At 40.7% G+C, this 15613-nt stretch overlaps 1 protein-coding gene across 1 annotated transcript in view; it reads left to right on the top strand.

The window, feature by feature from the left end:
- LOC149218407 (uncharacterized) overlaps nt 1–15613 on the top strand; it is a 245129-nt gene that overhangs the window by 113543 nt on the left and 115973 nt on the right. The window contains exon 6 of the mRNA XM_089383939.1: nt 234–332. Within this exon, the coding sequence (XP_089240065.1) occupies nt 234–332 (99 nt within the window). The remainder of the gene's footprint in view (nt 1–233; nt 333–15613) is intronic.

Here is a 15613-nt window from a genome sequence, read left to right as displayed (position 1 = left end):
ACACATATATCTAATGTTATATCTTCAACATTGTTGGTGAGCATCCTTTGATTCTATTCAGTGGACTATAGTTTATCTCGAGCATCTGATATGGTCTGAGACTGAATCTTTGGGCATGTGAAATCCTGTTTTGTATTGTCAAAATTTAAACATATATTGCTGTGCTTATGCATTCAGAAGTTGAAACATTTTCCAAAGTTGTCACTAAAGCCATGTACAATTTATCTAAACAGGAGTACGCCAATCAAATATCAATATTGCAGATGGAAGGAAAAGTGCTGTGATACTGGAGTCAGAAGCTGCCATGATGGACCAAGTCAACAGAGCCCGAGGTGAGTTGTCTCAAAACGTTTTTCATGATTCTTACTTTGATACTCTCTTTGAAAAGAAAATCAAGTGAACTTATGTTTGGTTGCAAAAAAGTTCCCTTGTATGCAATCCTTAAAACATCAACCAAGAGGCAATGGAAAATTACTCATTATGGACCAACCTCGAGGATTCTTACTTTGTTTCACTGACCAAACGTAGCTATGATTGGATTATTGTGTATAATAGATAACATTCTCTTGCCAGTGTCTACATTATTATTTGCTTTGACATGTTCTTTTATATTTATTAGTTAAAACACTTTGTTTTCTGTGCCTGTAACCAAACTGAATTGTGTTCTTATAAGCACTGCATATGTGGAACGATCATTCATCTGATACAATATCCTTTAAGAGAGCTAGTTATTTAAGTGGCAAAAGATAGTAATTATAGGTTTTAGTGCAGCTAATCTGTATTTTATCTTGGTTGTTGGCAGTTGCTTGATACCAGTTTTTTCAAGACAAAATGCTTGGGGCAGAAATGTTTACTTCTGTTATAGCTAATTATATAATGTTGGTTAAGACTGTAGTACAGTATCTTATGTATTTAATACTCTGTGGTCAGAACCATGTGGTTGAATCCAAACTGGTTGGTTCTGAACTAGTTTTAGACCAAACTTGTTTGGTTCAGAGTGAAACTGATCAACCAGCCAGTTTACTCTCTGGAGTCTGAACTGACCAGTATCAATAAGCTGATTGGGCTGGCTACTAATGGCCCACTAAAAAAGAAACCTAACCCCCTTTGTTGTCTAGACTCTATGTGATCACCTTCAACCTAGTCATGTTGTCTACTTCAACTCTTTTTTAGAATTGTATACATAGTTCTCAAAGTTAGTTTCACGAAATTAAATTTTAACTTTAAAAGTTAAAATGAGATCTCATTTCAAGATGTTTGGTGATGGAATCAGTCCCATCATATGTTAAACTAAACATTAGTATAATGGGAATAGTAACGAAGAATTTGTCAGATGGTTTAGTTTTTTGTGAGGAGTCAGAGTTTATGTGAACACTACGAGGGGAGTCATCATATGTGTGAATTGAGAAGTGAAAACCCTAGGGGAATATTACTAGGAAGAATAGCGTTTTTGGTGCCACCAACTGTGAAATCAGGTTTGGGGAAGACATGAAATAGGAATTGAGCTACCAAAAATTACTTTATTAGTCTTTATAATAAAGTGATGTAATTGTGAGTTAATTAATGTAATGTTGAAAAGATTAGGTGTTTGGGAGTTACATAACTACTACTCTTTCTCTTACCGTGTAATGAGATATTGTGTCACTCATGTGTCGATTTATTTTGTTTCTAAACAATGAATCAATTTATTCCCTCAATTTCTTGTGTAGTCTTGTCTATGTTCATGTGTTTGTCAAATTTGACATGGTATCATATGTGCGGTTGAGAGAAAGCTGAGATAAGAAGTGGGTGAAGACTTAGGGACTGCTTAGATCATGTGAGGCACCATAATCACAACCAATTCGATAGAAGCAAGGCAATTCAAATCGATTGAAGGACAAAGATAAGTTTTTATTCCTTAAATTTTTTGTCTTGTTAGAGTTTGTGGGGTCCATGGGAATAGTAAAGAAGAATCTGTCAGATGCTACAATAATTGAATTTCCTCAATGTATGAGACAACAGAGTATTTTATGTATAAAATATTGAGTGAATAAGATGATGATGCATTACAATGACATGTCCATATAGATAAGCCAAGTGGATGCCCTTTTGTAACATCATGTCTTTTCATATACTTGACCTTTCATTATTATTATATTTGTTTGTAACCAAAGGAATTGACCACTGGGTGAGGCTCGTACTCGCGTAACATAGGGTCGATTCCAATCACTACCACTATACCTCTGGGGCATACGATCTGTCCTCCTCTCTGTAGGCCGGATTACTTCTGGGAGATTTGAACCTTGGATCTGTTAGTTTACACAATACTTCATGTCACTACGATCACCAACTGAGCTGCACCCCGAGGACTTCATGATTTCATTATTATTATTATTTATTATTTTATTATATCTTATTTACCATTTTTTATTGTCTTTTTTAGACCTTAATATCTATAACATTGCCTTCCCTTTAAAGAATGCTCTGTCCATAAAGCAATTCTAGATTAATTTGTCTTTACATGTGGAATTTCACCTTGATTTTGGATATGTTTGTGAATATTTGGTAGACTTGTTTGTGGTGGAAGCATGAGATTTGTAAGTTCTTTACGCGAAAGATTTTGGCTTCTTGAACCATATAACTTTTAATTTGTTTCCTATCGTTGGAATTCCACGAACTGTTCTTGGAGATTTGTGATGTAGGTTCCTACTTGCATCAACCGTTCTGCTCCTAACACCCTGTCAATTCCACAAAGATGTAGAGTGTTATATTTGGTTTGTAGTTCTAGATTTTGTGTACTTATTGAAACTTTATGGCATTGACCTACCCCTTCGGTTGACCCTCAATAGTTGTAATCGTGAGATCCTTCATCGGGTATACAAAAATATTTTATTGTCTTGCAAGATTAAGATCCAGGAAATTGAGGGTGCTTCCATAATCTACTAGTATTGTGATATCTTTTCTTTTTAGGCTTCCTTTGAGCTTTAGGGTATTTGGTTTCATTTTCCCTGTAATCGCCATGTTGAATTTTGTAACTATGGTCAGTCTTCATAATGTATTTATATTGATCAATGTAAATCATGTTTTTCATGCTATAGTCAAAAGAAAAATTTATTTTTGAGTCATGTCCTTGTGGACTTTCAAAGGAGAGAAATTTGAATCTTCAAAATTGAATTTTTGGCTCCAACTTCCAAGTCAAGTTGGCCTAGGCATAAGAGACACCCATTTGACCCAACAAATCACTATATAAAGACAATTCGACCTCCTCCTTGAGGCAAAAGAATTGATCTCTCTCAAGCAAGAATCTTCTGGGCATCCAAGCAAAGGACAAGAAGGGCAAGGATGAAAAAGAGGGACGAATTCATCTCTTTCTCTCTCTTTACAACTCACACGTGTGGAGGCTATCTCTCTCTCCAGTTTGCTTCTTTTCTGGGTAGTTGTAGTTGCAGGGGTCAAAATTTTATGGGCAATTGTAGGGCAAAATTCTGGGTTTTTGGCAGTTTTTGGGAGGCCGAAATTCAACCTAGGGCAGAATAGGAGGGCTAATTTGCTGGATCAGATTGGAGGCTTGACTTGGAGGGTGTTGACTGTTGAAGGAAATGTAACTAGGTTTTGTCTTCATAAATGTACTTTTGATATTTGTATTTATTCAAGAAAAGGTATATTATTTTTATTATATTTGTCAATGAGTTTCTTGCTCATTGAAATAGGTCTAACACATGTGAAAGTGCTATAGGTGAGTCAAAGAGTCAAAAGAAATTATGGAAGACCTTAAGGGCATGTTACACTATGTATGTATACTTATGTATTAGAGTCAAAAAATATACCTCCAAGCAAAGTCAAGTCTCCTCCAAGAAATGGCACCATTAAAAGAAGCCACCGAAGCAAATAAGTCGGCCTTCATGTCGGCCTAAAGGAGGGACAAACCTCTATATATAGAGGCTGTTCACTCCTCCAACGTAAAGCTCACTCACCTCTGAAATCAACGAGAAAGGAAGCCGAGAAAAGGGTGAATGGAGGACGAAGAAGGAGCCTCTAGTGCAGCGAAGAAGAAGAGACACAAACCGAAGTGAACGAGGACTGTTTCTAGGGCAAGCTGCAGTCATATGTGCGAGAAAAAGGAGGACTGCCTACGTTCATAATAAGAGAAACTCATAGTTAACATATCTCACCATTTGGGCTAGTAAAGTAGGCGTATAAGGCCTCCTACTCAAGCGAAGAAGGGTACTCAAGCGAAGGAGAAAAGAGCCTATAACATCAAGTAAACCTCCCACACGTGCGAGAATTTAGGGCTGTAGGACAGTCATATCAAGTCTGCACCTACACCTTGAAGAAGGAGCTCATTTGGTCAAGAAAAGGAAGACATCATCCCATGTGAAAGGGTCTTATCAAAGATCAAGGATAAGTGTCTCTTCTAGAGCAAGTGCAACAATATCTATCAACAGTTGAAAGAAGAACGAAGTGTTAGAAGAAGGAGGACGAAGTGCTAGGGAACGAAGTGTCGGAAGGAGAAGGACAAAGTGCCGGGAAGACAAAGTGCAGAAAGGAGGAAGGACTTGACCTGTGCTTGGAGGATACTCTGGTCAGGGGTCTAGGGTTTGGCATTGATCAATAAGAAGCTTCAATAAGAGAAATTTATCGAAGGGTTTTCCTCTCAAGAGAAGAGAGTGTTGATTTGGGGTAGCATCGGATGTGCTCTAGCCACGAAATTTGGTGGAGAGGTTAGGGCACATGAGATCTCTAATACCCAGAAAGAGTTTAGGCAGATTCTAAACAGATTAGGAGATATTAAAATAATTAATATTTTTAATGTGTATTAATATGAATCTGTGTTAGAATTTTCCAAAAGACATGGATCAAGCAAGATCTAATCTTAGCCATTGATTGGGGTCTTAATCTCGGCCGTTGAGATGTTAACGGAAAAAGTATAAGAGGAGGCTTGAGGGGCACTTGGAGAACATACTGAGGGAGACCAGTCAGTTCAATTTCTAGAGCGGGGTTTGTTGAGAAATTGAACCAGTGGTTTGGAGAGCCATTAGGAGGTAGCAAGTACAGAACAGAAAGACGAGAGATAAGCGCAGAAGAGGCAGACACAGAGCCAGAGGAAGCCACACAGAGGCAACAGAGGCTGCGCAGATCCAGAAGGGCTTGCGTCATGCACGCAGAGGCTGCAGGAGTGACGCAGAAGCCTAAAGAGGCTGCGCAGAGCCTCTGTAGGCTGACACAGAGGGTTTCAGGCTGACGCAGAGGGTTTCAGGTTGTAGCAGAGGTCAGTAGGGCCTACGCTAGGTTTAGGAAAGTGCTGGAAGTTTGTCTATCTGTGGGTTAGCCAGTTTGGCACCCTATTGTACAAGAAAATTGCTGAATAATAAAGTCCTCCCTTGCTGCACCAGTTTTCCCACATTGGGTTTTTCCGGGGACATTAGTCCAAAGTAACTGTGTCAATGTGTGCATATTTTTGTTTCTGTATTATGATATGATATCTACGACAATATTTATTTTAATGTTTGTTGAAGTAATTTCATGAATAACTTATGATGAAATAAGTAGGAAACGTAAATCAGTTGCTGCAGTGGTAGAATTATCACATGGTATTAGAGCAAGTAATTAGAGACAGAAAGGAAAAATCAGTTATGGGTCGAGACCACGATGCAGAGGCATCCACCTCAGGGGACCCATGCAGATTTTCAGAAGATTGCATAAGAGAGAGAGATTTCGATTTCTCTATGTTGGCTTCCAGGTTGGAAGAAGAAGTGGCGCAGAAGTATGGTATATAGACAGTGGAGCCTCATGGCATATGATGAGAATCAGGGAGTGTTTCTCAAAATATCGAGAAGAGAAGATGAACTTTCAGATCACCATGCGGAACAAGGCAAAGTGTACTCCAGTAGGAAAGGGTACCATAGTTTTTCAGACAGAATCGGGAGAGCGGTTCCGTGCCACAAATGTGCTGCATGTGCCAGGATTGGGGATGAACTTACTTTCCGTGTCACAACTACAAGGCAAGGGCTATGGCGTCTACTTCATCAAGGAAAAGGTATACGCCAAACACCCGAGCTGGAAAAAGAAAGTGCAGATCGGGATCAAAAGTAATCGGTTGTACAAATTACATCTAGAATCACCAATGGCACTAATAGGCAGTCATGGGGACAAAGACTTGAACGAACTATGGCACAGAAGGATGGGTCACTTGCACCATGGAGCTCTGAGAATTCTCAGGAGCACTGTAACAGGAGTTCCGGATCTGAGTACGGAACGAGATGATGTATGCAGGGGATGCGCTCTAGGAAAGTATGCCAAGGCGGCATTTCCTAGGAGAAACCACAGGGCCAAGAGTGTACTAGGATTGATACACTCAGATATTTGCAGACCTATGTCTGTTAAAGCTCTCACCGGTGCCGAGTATTTCCTTACTTTCATTGATGACGACTCAAGGAAAACTTGGATCTATTTTTTGAAAACCAAGGATGAGGTTTTCTGTCGATTCAAGGAGTTCAAGGCTCTAGTGGAGAATATGACAGGGAAGAAAATAAAAGTCTTGTGCTCAGATAATGGTGGAGAATATGTCGATAAGGACTTCACTAATTTTTGCGCTAAGGAGGGCATCAGAAGAGAGTGGACAACTCCCTACAATTCGGAGCAGAATGGGGTGGCAGAAAGGAAAAACAAGACTATTGTAGAAGCAGCTAGGGCCATGTTGTATGATCAAGATATGCCAAAATTCCTGTGGGTAGAAGCATGCAACACAATTGTCTACGTTCAGAATAGGACTCCTCATCGGGCATTGGGCAAGATTACTCCAGAGAAAGTCTTCACTGGGAAGACACCTGAAGTCAGTCATTTCAGGATATTTGGGAGTTTGGCATATTGTCGCATACTCGAAAAAAAGAGGAAGACGCTGGATCAGACTGCAAAAAAGGGGTATTTGGCAAGATATAGCGAGAACGTTAAGGCATACAAGATCTATCTTCCAGGGAGCAGGAAGGTAGTAGTACGACAAGATGTAAAGTTCATGGAGGACAGAGCTTTTAGAAGATCTCACGAAATGCCTTCCAAGGAGTAGTCGAAAGAGGATCCGTTGGTCATGCCTCTTCAACCAACGAAAGTGAAGAATCCTTCCTCAGATCAGGAAGATTCTTAGGATGAGGAAGAGGAGCAAACATAAGCACCTGTTGGCAGAAGAACTAGCAGGGAACTTCGTCAGATTCTGCGTGATGCAGAGAATTTCATCAGAGAGCCAAGGAACAGTAAAAGGGAGCGAAAACAACGAGATAGGTATCAGGCGTTAGTAGCTCAGGATGGAGAGCCTGCCAACTTCAAGGAGGCAGCTTATCATCAGGTCTGGCTAGATGTGATGGTGGAGGAGTATAACTCCATAATGGTAAACGATGTCTAGGAGGTGGTGTTAAGGCCTCAAGACAGATCTGTCATAGGTTCAAGATGGATCTACAAGATCAAATATGATGCGGATGACAGTGTTGAAAAATACAAGGCCAGGTTTGTGGCTAAGGGGTATGCTCAAAAGGAAGGGATTGACTATGAGGAAACCTTAGCCTTAGTAGCAAGGTATACATCTATTAGGACCGTGATATCTCTTGCAGCCCAGATGGGATGGGAGATCCATCAGATCGATGTTAAGACGACATTTCTGAACGGGGTAATAGAAGAAGAAGTATACATTGAACAACCAAAGGGCTTTGAAACTCATGAGAAAAAGTCTCATGTATGCAGACTGAAGAAAGCCTTGTATGGGCTGAAGTAGGCACCAAGAGCATGGTATGGTCGAATAGATGGCTACTTGCAGAAGATGGGGTTTGTCAAGAGTGACGCGGATGCGAATCTCTACTATCTGGTCGTAGAGAGCGAGCCACTTATCTTAGTATTATATGTGGATGATCTCTTCCTGACAGGATCATCCAAACTCATTGAAGACTGCAAGAAGAATCTAGCTATAGAATTCGATATGAAGGATCTGGGACGAATGCACTATTTTCTAGGGTTGGAAGTTTGGCAACAGAAAGGAGAAATCTTCCTTGGGCAAGGAAGGTATGCTACAGAAATTCTAAAAAGGTTCGGGATGGGAGACTGTATACCTATGGCTACGCCAATGATCACCAACTGGAAGAAGATTGATGCATCAGAAGACAAGGATGTCGATCCCACCCTATACTGACAGTTCATAGGGTCTCTGATGTATCTAGTCAATACCAGGCCAGATATTTGTTACGTTGTCAACACTCTCAGTCAGTTCATGTTGGAACCAAAGAGGGCTCACTGGGCATCAGCCAAGCACGTTCTCAGGTATTTACAGGGAACAATTGATTATGGGCTCTTATACAACAAGGGGAAGGATATCAGGTTGAGTGGATTTACTAATGCAGATTGGGCAGCAAGTTCAGTGGATTGGAAAAGTACCTCTGGGTACTGTTTCAACATTGGATCAGGAATAACCCCCTGGTACAGTAGGAAACAAAAGTCCGTGGCTCTAAGCTCGTCTGATGCAGAATATATGGTAGCAAGCACAGCTTCGTGTGAGGCCATATGGCTTAGAAAACTACTGATAAACCTATTCAGAAGAAATATGGAGGCGACTAGGATCATGTGTGATAATCAGAGTTGCATCAAACTCTTTGATAATCCAGTATTTCATGATAGGTCAAAGCATATTGATATCCGGTGTCACTTTGTCAGAGATTGTGTCCAACGTGGAGTTGTACAGTTGAACTACACTCCTACAGGGGAACTAGTGGCAGATATCCTCACTAAGGCTCTTGGAAAGTAAAAATTTGACTACTTCAGAGAAAAGATGGGGATGGTAAAGAACCCCTTCCAGAAGTAGTGTGTTAGCAGCACGAATGAAGAGGGAGTTGCAGTGCAGATGCAGTGTTGGGAGAAAGGACCAACAGAAGTACAGATGCAGAGGAAGGTGCAGTGCGGATGCAGTGCTGGGAGAAAGGACCAACAACAACACGGATGTAGAGGGAGCTGTCGTGCAGATGCAGCAATGGCAGTGGCAGAACCATGGGCAACAGTACAGGATACAACAGTGCAGAGGATGTTGAGTAGGGAGGCCTAGCATCAACACAGGTACCGATGCTGGATGATTAGAGTAATACTCAGTGAGGAGTATTGCCAGAGCACAGTCCTCGCTAAGAGGGAGTGTTGATTTGGGGTAGCATCGGATGTGCTCTAGCCACGAAATTTGGTGGAGAGGTTGGGGCACATGAGATCTCCAATACCCAGAAAGGGTTTGCAAAGATTCTAAACAGATCAGGAGATATTAAAATAATTAATATTTTTAATGGAATCCCTAAATATAAACTTAGGAAAAATAAAATATTAATGTGTATTAATATGAATCTGTGTTAGAATGGTCCAAAAGGCATGGATCAAGGGAGATCTAATCTTAACCGTTGATTAGGGACTTAATCTCGGCCGTTGAGATGTCAACAGAAAAAGTATAAGAGGAGGCTTGAGGGGCACTTGGAGAACATACTGAGGGAGGCCAGTCAGTTCAATTTCTGGAGTGGGGTTTGTTGAGAAATTGAACCAATGGTTTGGAGAGCAGTTAGGAGGCAACAAGTACGGAACAAAGAGACAAGAGATCAACGCAGAAGAGGTAGCCGCAGAGCCAGAGGAAGCCACGCAGAGGCAACAGAGATTGCGCAGAGCCAGAAGGGCCTGCGTCATGCACACAGAGGCTGCAAGAGTGACGCAGAAGCCCAGAGAGGCTGCGCAGAGCCTTAGTAGGCTGATGCAGAGGGTTTCAGGCTGATGTAGAGGGTTTCAAGCTGTAGCAGAGGTCAGTAGGGCCTACGCTGGGTTTAGGAAAGTGCTGGATGTTTGTCTATCTGTGGTTAAGCCAGTTTGGCACCCTGTTGTACAACAAAATTGCTGAATAATAAAGGGAGTTGTCTATAATGCGACTTTTTGAGATTCCGGTGACGGAATCCGGCGGAAGAAATTGAGATGAAATCATGATTTGTTGCAGTTAAAATGGTTTTTTAACTGCATATTCCGATTCAGCACCCTGAAAAACCCCTGGGACGCTTTCATTGTGCAGAAACTAGTTATCAAACTTCGATTTCAATAAATTACTGCCGGATTTTCACCGGAAAAAATCGCCGGAAAGGCTTTCAAAAAGTCGCGTTAAAGACTACGCCATAATAAAGTCCTCTGTTGCTGCGCCGGTTTTCCCAGATTGGATTTTTCCGGGGACATTAATCCAAAATAACTGTGTCAATGTGTGCATATTTTTGTTTCTGTATTATGATGTGATATATGCAGCAATATTTATTTTAATGTTTGTTGAAGTAATTTCATGAATAACTTATGATGAAATAAGTAGGAAAAGTAAATCAGTTGCTGCAGTGGTAGAATTTTCAAAGAGAGGTTTTGGCCTTGGCAGAGGGCCAACATCTTGTGTTCTTGTTCTTATGTTTTTGGTAGTAGTTTGATGAAGTACACACACATGCATTAATAATAATAAGAAGAAGATTAAGCTAACAAGACAAATTGAAAAAAGGCTTCACAAATTGTTATCTGTCAAGAAGAATCCTACTATACATCATTGCCCTAGATTCTTCAACATTGACCAGGTTTGACAATAGATTTGTTAAGGGTCAGTTTGACCTAGTTCTTGACTAGAGGTCTAGGTGTGTCTCTTGTTGAAAAGAAGAATTTCTCTATTGAAAAGGTTGTTGGGTTTTCCCAAGGTAAATCTTGTGTTCTCTTTGTGCATTGTGATCTCTACTATCCCATTGTTTTATGGTTGAATTTCTGAAGTATAATTGCTTAATAATATATTGGAAAAATTAAAAGAAGATCAACGTCATTAGAAGTAATTATTAGTTTTAAGAAATATTGTGTTTGTATTTATTGCATAAGAAAAATCAATATTGTGCTTTGGTCAAGAAAGGGACTCTGAGATCACTCTTGAAGAAGTTTACATTGAGATCACTATTGATGAGACACTGTTGATTGTTGATCTACATTCATGGCTTCCTTTATGAAGTCAGAGAACAAGTTAGAAGGGGCTTCAAATTTCAGAGCTTGTAAAACTAGGATTGATATTCTTGCAAAGAGCAAAGTTTAGATATTGTGATAGGCATGGTTGTAGAACCAACAGATAATGCAAGAAAAATAAGTTCAAGGAGGATGACGTCACTGCCATGAGTCTTACTGTGGATTCCATTGGAGATCATCTAATCCCTTATATTGTAAAGCTTGATACTTCCAAGAAGATATATGATGCCCTAACTAATCTATTTACAATCAACAACATTGGTCAAGTCATAAGTTTGAAGAATGAGCTTCATGATGTGAGGATGACAAATGATGACACCGTGGCCTCATACTTTGTAGGAATCTCTCAACTAAGAGACCAACCTTTAGAAATTGATGAAGTCATCTCTGAGAAAGAACTTGTGACTACAACTAATGGACTACCTAGATCTTGGGATGCATTTACAGTTGGTATAAGTCGCAGGAAGGAAGGCTCCCTCTTTTGAAGAACCATGGACTTCTTGCGGTCGAGAAGAATCAAGGCTTATATCGAGAGATAGAAAGGAAGAAGACTCTCAAGCATCTGCAACTTGTTTAAAAAAGAATGGAGGAAAGAAGAAGTTTGGTTTCCAAAATAGAAAACCAAAAGGAAGACCTGCTCCACAAGGAAGGAAAGATATGTCAAAGATTCAATGCTATCGTTGTCACAAATTTGGTCACTGTATGAGCCAATGTCCTAAGGGAGTGAATGATAGAAAGAGGAAAGGCAAGCAACATGCTTTTGCAACTAACATTGATGAGCATCCAAAGGTGACAAAGATTTCTTTTACTTCTCTTCTCTAATAGGTTATATTGCAGATGGCGATGATATGTGGCTTGTGGATTGTGGCGCTTCAAGACATATGATAGGAGATCATGGCAATAACGCTAGCATGATGGAAAAAATACTATCTCAAAGGGTAGAGCTTGGAGACAACCACAACTATGTAGCCAAAGGAATTGGGAAGACATCCATTGAGCTGGAATTTGGTAATAATATTCATCTCAACAATGTGCTATATGTGATAGGTTTGAAAAAGAATTTAGTCTCTATTTCATGTTTGGAAGCTAAAGGAGATAGAGTAGCATTTGTTGATGGCAAGGTACTTGTATGGCTTGTTACCGCTCAAACTAGCAGGGTTCCTAGGAGGGGATCCTATAGAGCAACTACTAGATCAAGTGTCAACAATGGAGCGATAGCCCACTCTCACCTTAGTTAAGGCTCCCAGTAAAAGAGGAATCACAAGATTAGATGGATCAATGATAGGATATGGGGTGAATTTGTGTGCCCCAGACATCTTTTGCTTTTTATGGTACATTTCCTATTCAGAGTGGCTAAATAAGGCTTTTTTACTTTCTTTTTAGCTGCATCAACCTCTGGGGCATTGTTCCAGGCTTGACCCAAGGTGTGGACAAGGGGAGGGGGGGGCTAACTCCTTGTGGACCCAATGGACAAACATGGACACGTATGGGAAATATGGTGAATGGCGTTATAATGAGTAGAGGGGGGTGATGTATGTGGTGTTGGGAAGTGGGACCATGCAACCAAAATCAGGGTTTCCCATGTAGTGCCACCCCTTAAGCTAATAGCCAATAAAGGAGATCTCATGGGACTAGGATACAAGGTTAACCATCAAATCAGTTTGAGGAGACAAGGGTACAGATCTAGTCCACTCTTTCTGTCGAATCCCCCCATTAAGCCATGCTTAAGAGTGTCCATTATAAGTAAACAAAAATACCCAACTAGACAATGAAAAGCCATACCTTTGGGGTTGAGAGGCCCACCTTCAAACATATGATCATAGCAGATGGGCGAGGGACCACATGGCTGGCTCAGGTGGTAGAGATAGTGGCACATGGAGCTATCTGGTGGTTGTAAGGGGCTGTTGGCTGCCGACTGAGGACCATCTAGGGGAAAGTTTTCTCCTATGGATACCACCCACGGATGGTGGGTAACATCTGGCTCCAACTGGGACATGAGCTCTTAGAAGAGTGCACGAACGAACTCGAACGGGGAGGTCATCAGAACACCAACAATCTCTTGGAACCTCAGACTTGTTACCTGCACATATCAAAGACCAAGCACATGGGGAAGCATGTTTTTGTGGTGTCTTATGATCACTCATGCTTAGTATTAGGCCGTAAAACCAACAAAAAATAAAATTTATTATAAATGCAGCTAATCTATCATGATAATATCATATGATGTTAGTTCTAATGAGAAAAATCAGCATGCAATGCATCCTACTTTACATGCATACAATTTCAGGCAAGGGCTAAGTGTAATCATAGATATAGTGCAACCAACAGAGCATTAGATCAATATAGAGATGCTTGCCTATATGATTGCTCATTCAATAAATCCCAAAACCAACATAGATACAATCACGAGGGATGATGCGGGTGGGAGGAAGGAAAATATGATATCCACAAGATGTAGAAAGGGATCTTAAATGAGGAAAAACAAGTCAATGTAGAGGTGCGAAGCCTTCCTTCTAAGCATAGGATAGATGAATGAATGGACAAACTCAAGAACTTCCTATCACAATTATTGCTCATAATGCTATGTTTAGTGGATGCTACAAGGTCATGACGGGAAGGGAAAGAAGCCTGAGGAGATGGAAGGGCACGAAAAACAGGTTACTTGATGTGATAGTCATGAGGGGAAGAGGCAATGATTGTGTGCTCATAATCATGAGGGCATGTCTGGGAAAAAGGGATACATTCAATTAGCGGTTCTTTCCAACATCGAGCTCAGAAATGGGAAAGGGCTTATGAGAAAGGGCGAGGAGAGGGCTAATGGATAGTATAGCTATGTTGTTGGGATTTTGAGGAGGGAAAGGGAAAGGAAACCTTATGTCAATGTCATCATTAGTATCAGAGATGGAATCAACTACCTCCAACTGACCTTTTTTATCTATGGGAAAACAATGATCCTCTTTCTAAGGGGAGTGAATAAGAATATCATTGTGAGTGGTGTCCGAAAAAAAGAGGGGAATCAATTTCAACCTCATTTTCCTTCTCAATATCATAAATAAGGTCATTGTTGAAATGATGGTTAATATACCATTTTCCTCTCTATATAGAAGAATTCAGAAATGTCAATATCATAGGGATCCACAATACCCATGCCCTCTAGTGTTCTTTCTTGAATGAGAGGCCCTACATCATCAGGTTCATCTTTGTGGATTTCAATGGGGTCTTCATTCATACCACTTCCCAAATCGAGATCCCTCAAAAATTATTCACTTGCTTGGTCATCTTGATTTTCCTCAAAATTGTCCTCATTACTGGGTAAGTGGAATTCCTCTTCGCTCTTCTCTTGGAGAACAATAGCTAAGGTATCCGTTACATGAGTTTGGTATAATGCTTCTAGGAGGAGAGCATCAATGGGGTTCTTGTTATATTCACATTTCATTTTATAGAGCTTCTCCTCTTGTTTGTGTAAATGGAAGAATAAGTCCTTAACATTATATTCCCCTACTAACTCCCTGCATGACCTACTATATTCGTCCATTCTTTCTTGCAGGATTTGGTGGCTTTCAAGATCAAACTCATGTCATGAATTGCCTTACTGTATTTGCCAATTTTAACACTCCCTCTCAAATAGGGAGAATTCCACCTTCCAATCCATCCATCATCATGCCATCTTGATATCATCTTTGCATCTCGACTCATTTCTGCTTTGCTGAACATTGATGTAATAATGAAGAATAATTGATCAAGAGTGAAGCACAAGACCTTACCACTCTCCACTGACAAAAGTTAGTCTAGAGGTAAAACCTCAATCAGACTTGATCCCAGATCAAGTTGAAGAACACCATGCATCGTAGTCATAGGGAGTACGGTAGTACACGATGCATCCATCGGTAGTGCTATGGTCCCTAACCACTTTTCCCAACTCATTGGCCAGATGAGAGGTACTTCCCATGTGTCCCAGACTACATGGGTAGGATGATGCAAAAACATCAGCAGGGAAAGAATATCTCACATCCTGCTCACAACCACACGTAGGGAAAGGAGAAACCACATCCTACAAACACATGTCATAACCACACGTAGGGAAAGGATGGACCACATCCTACAAACACATGTCACAATCAAACGTAGGGAAAGGATGAACCACATCCTACAGTCATATGTCACAACCATCGTAGGGAAAGGAGAAACCACATCCTACGTGCATGCAAACCATCGAGAGTAGGGAAAGGATGAACCACGTCCTACATGCATGCCAATCATCAATGGTAGGAAGGATCCTACACGTGGGGAAAGGATGAGCCACGTCCCACCGACATGTCAACCATCAATCGTAGGGAATGAGCATCCTACATGTGGGGAAAGGATGAACCACGTCCCACCGACATGTCCACATGTGACAACCAACAAATGTCTATTAGCATCTCTGACTAGGGTGTCCACAGGAGAAGGCGAACCACTCATCCTGCTCACATGCCATAGGAGAAGGTGAACCACTCATCCTATGCATATATCATCAGCTATAGGGGAAGGTGAACCACTCACCCTATGCTCTCATATATCATCATGGAGTATCATAGGGGAAGGTGAACCACTCACCTTGTATACAATG

Source organism: Pinus tabuliformis, chromosome Q (genome assembly GCF_031772625.1).
Source record: "Pinus tabuliformis cultivar Carrire ecotype Pingquan chromosome Q, CPIR1, whole genome shotgun sequence".
Taxonomy (NCBI): Eukaryota; Viridiplantae; Streptophyta; class Pinopsida; order Pinales; family Pinaceae; genus Pinus; species Pinus tabuliformis.
Note: the sequence above shows the minus strand (reverse complement) of the source record. Positions and strands in the feature narration are given on the sequence as shown.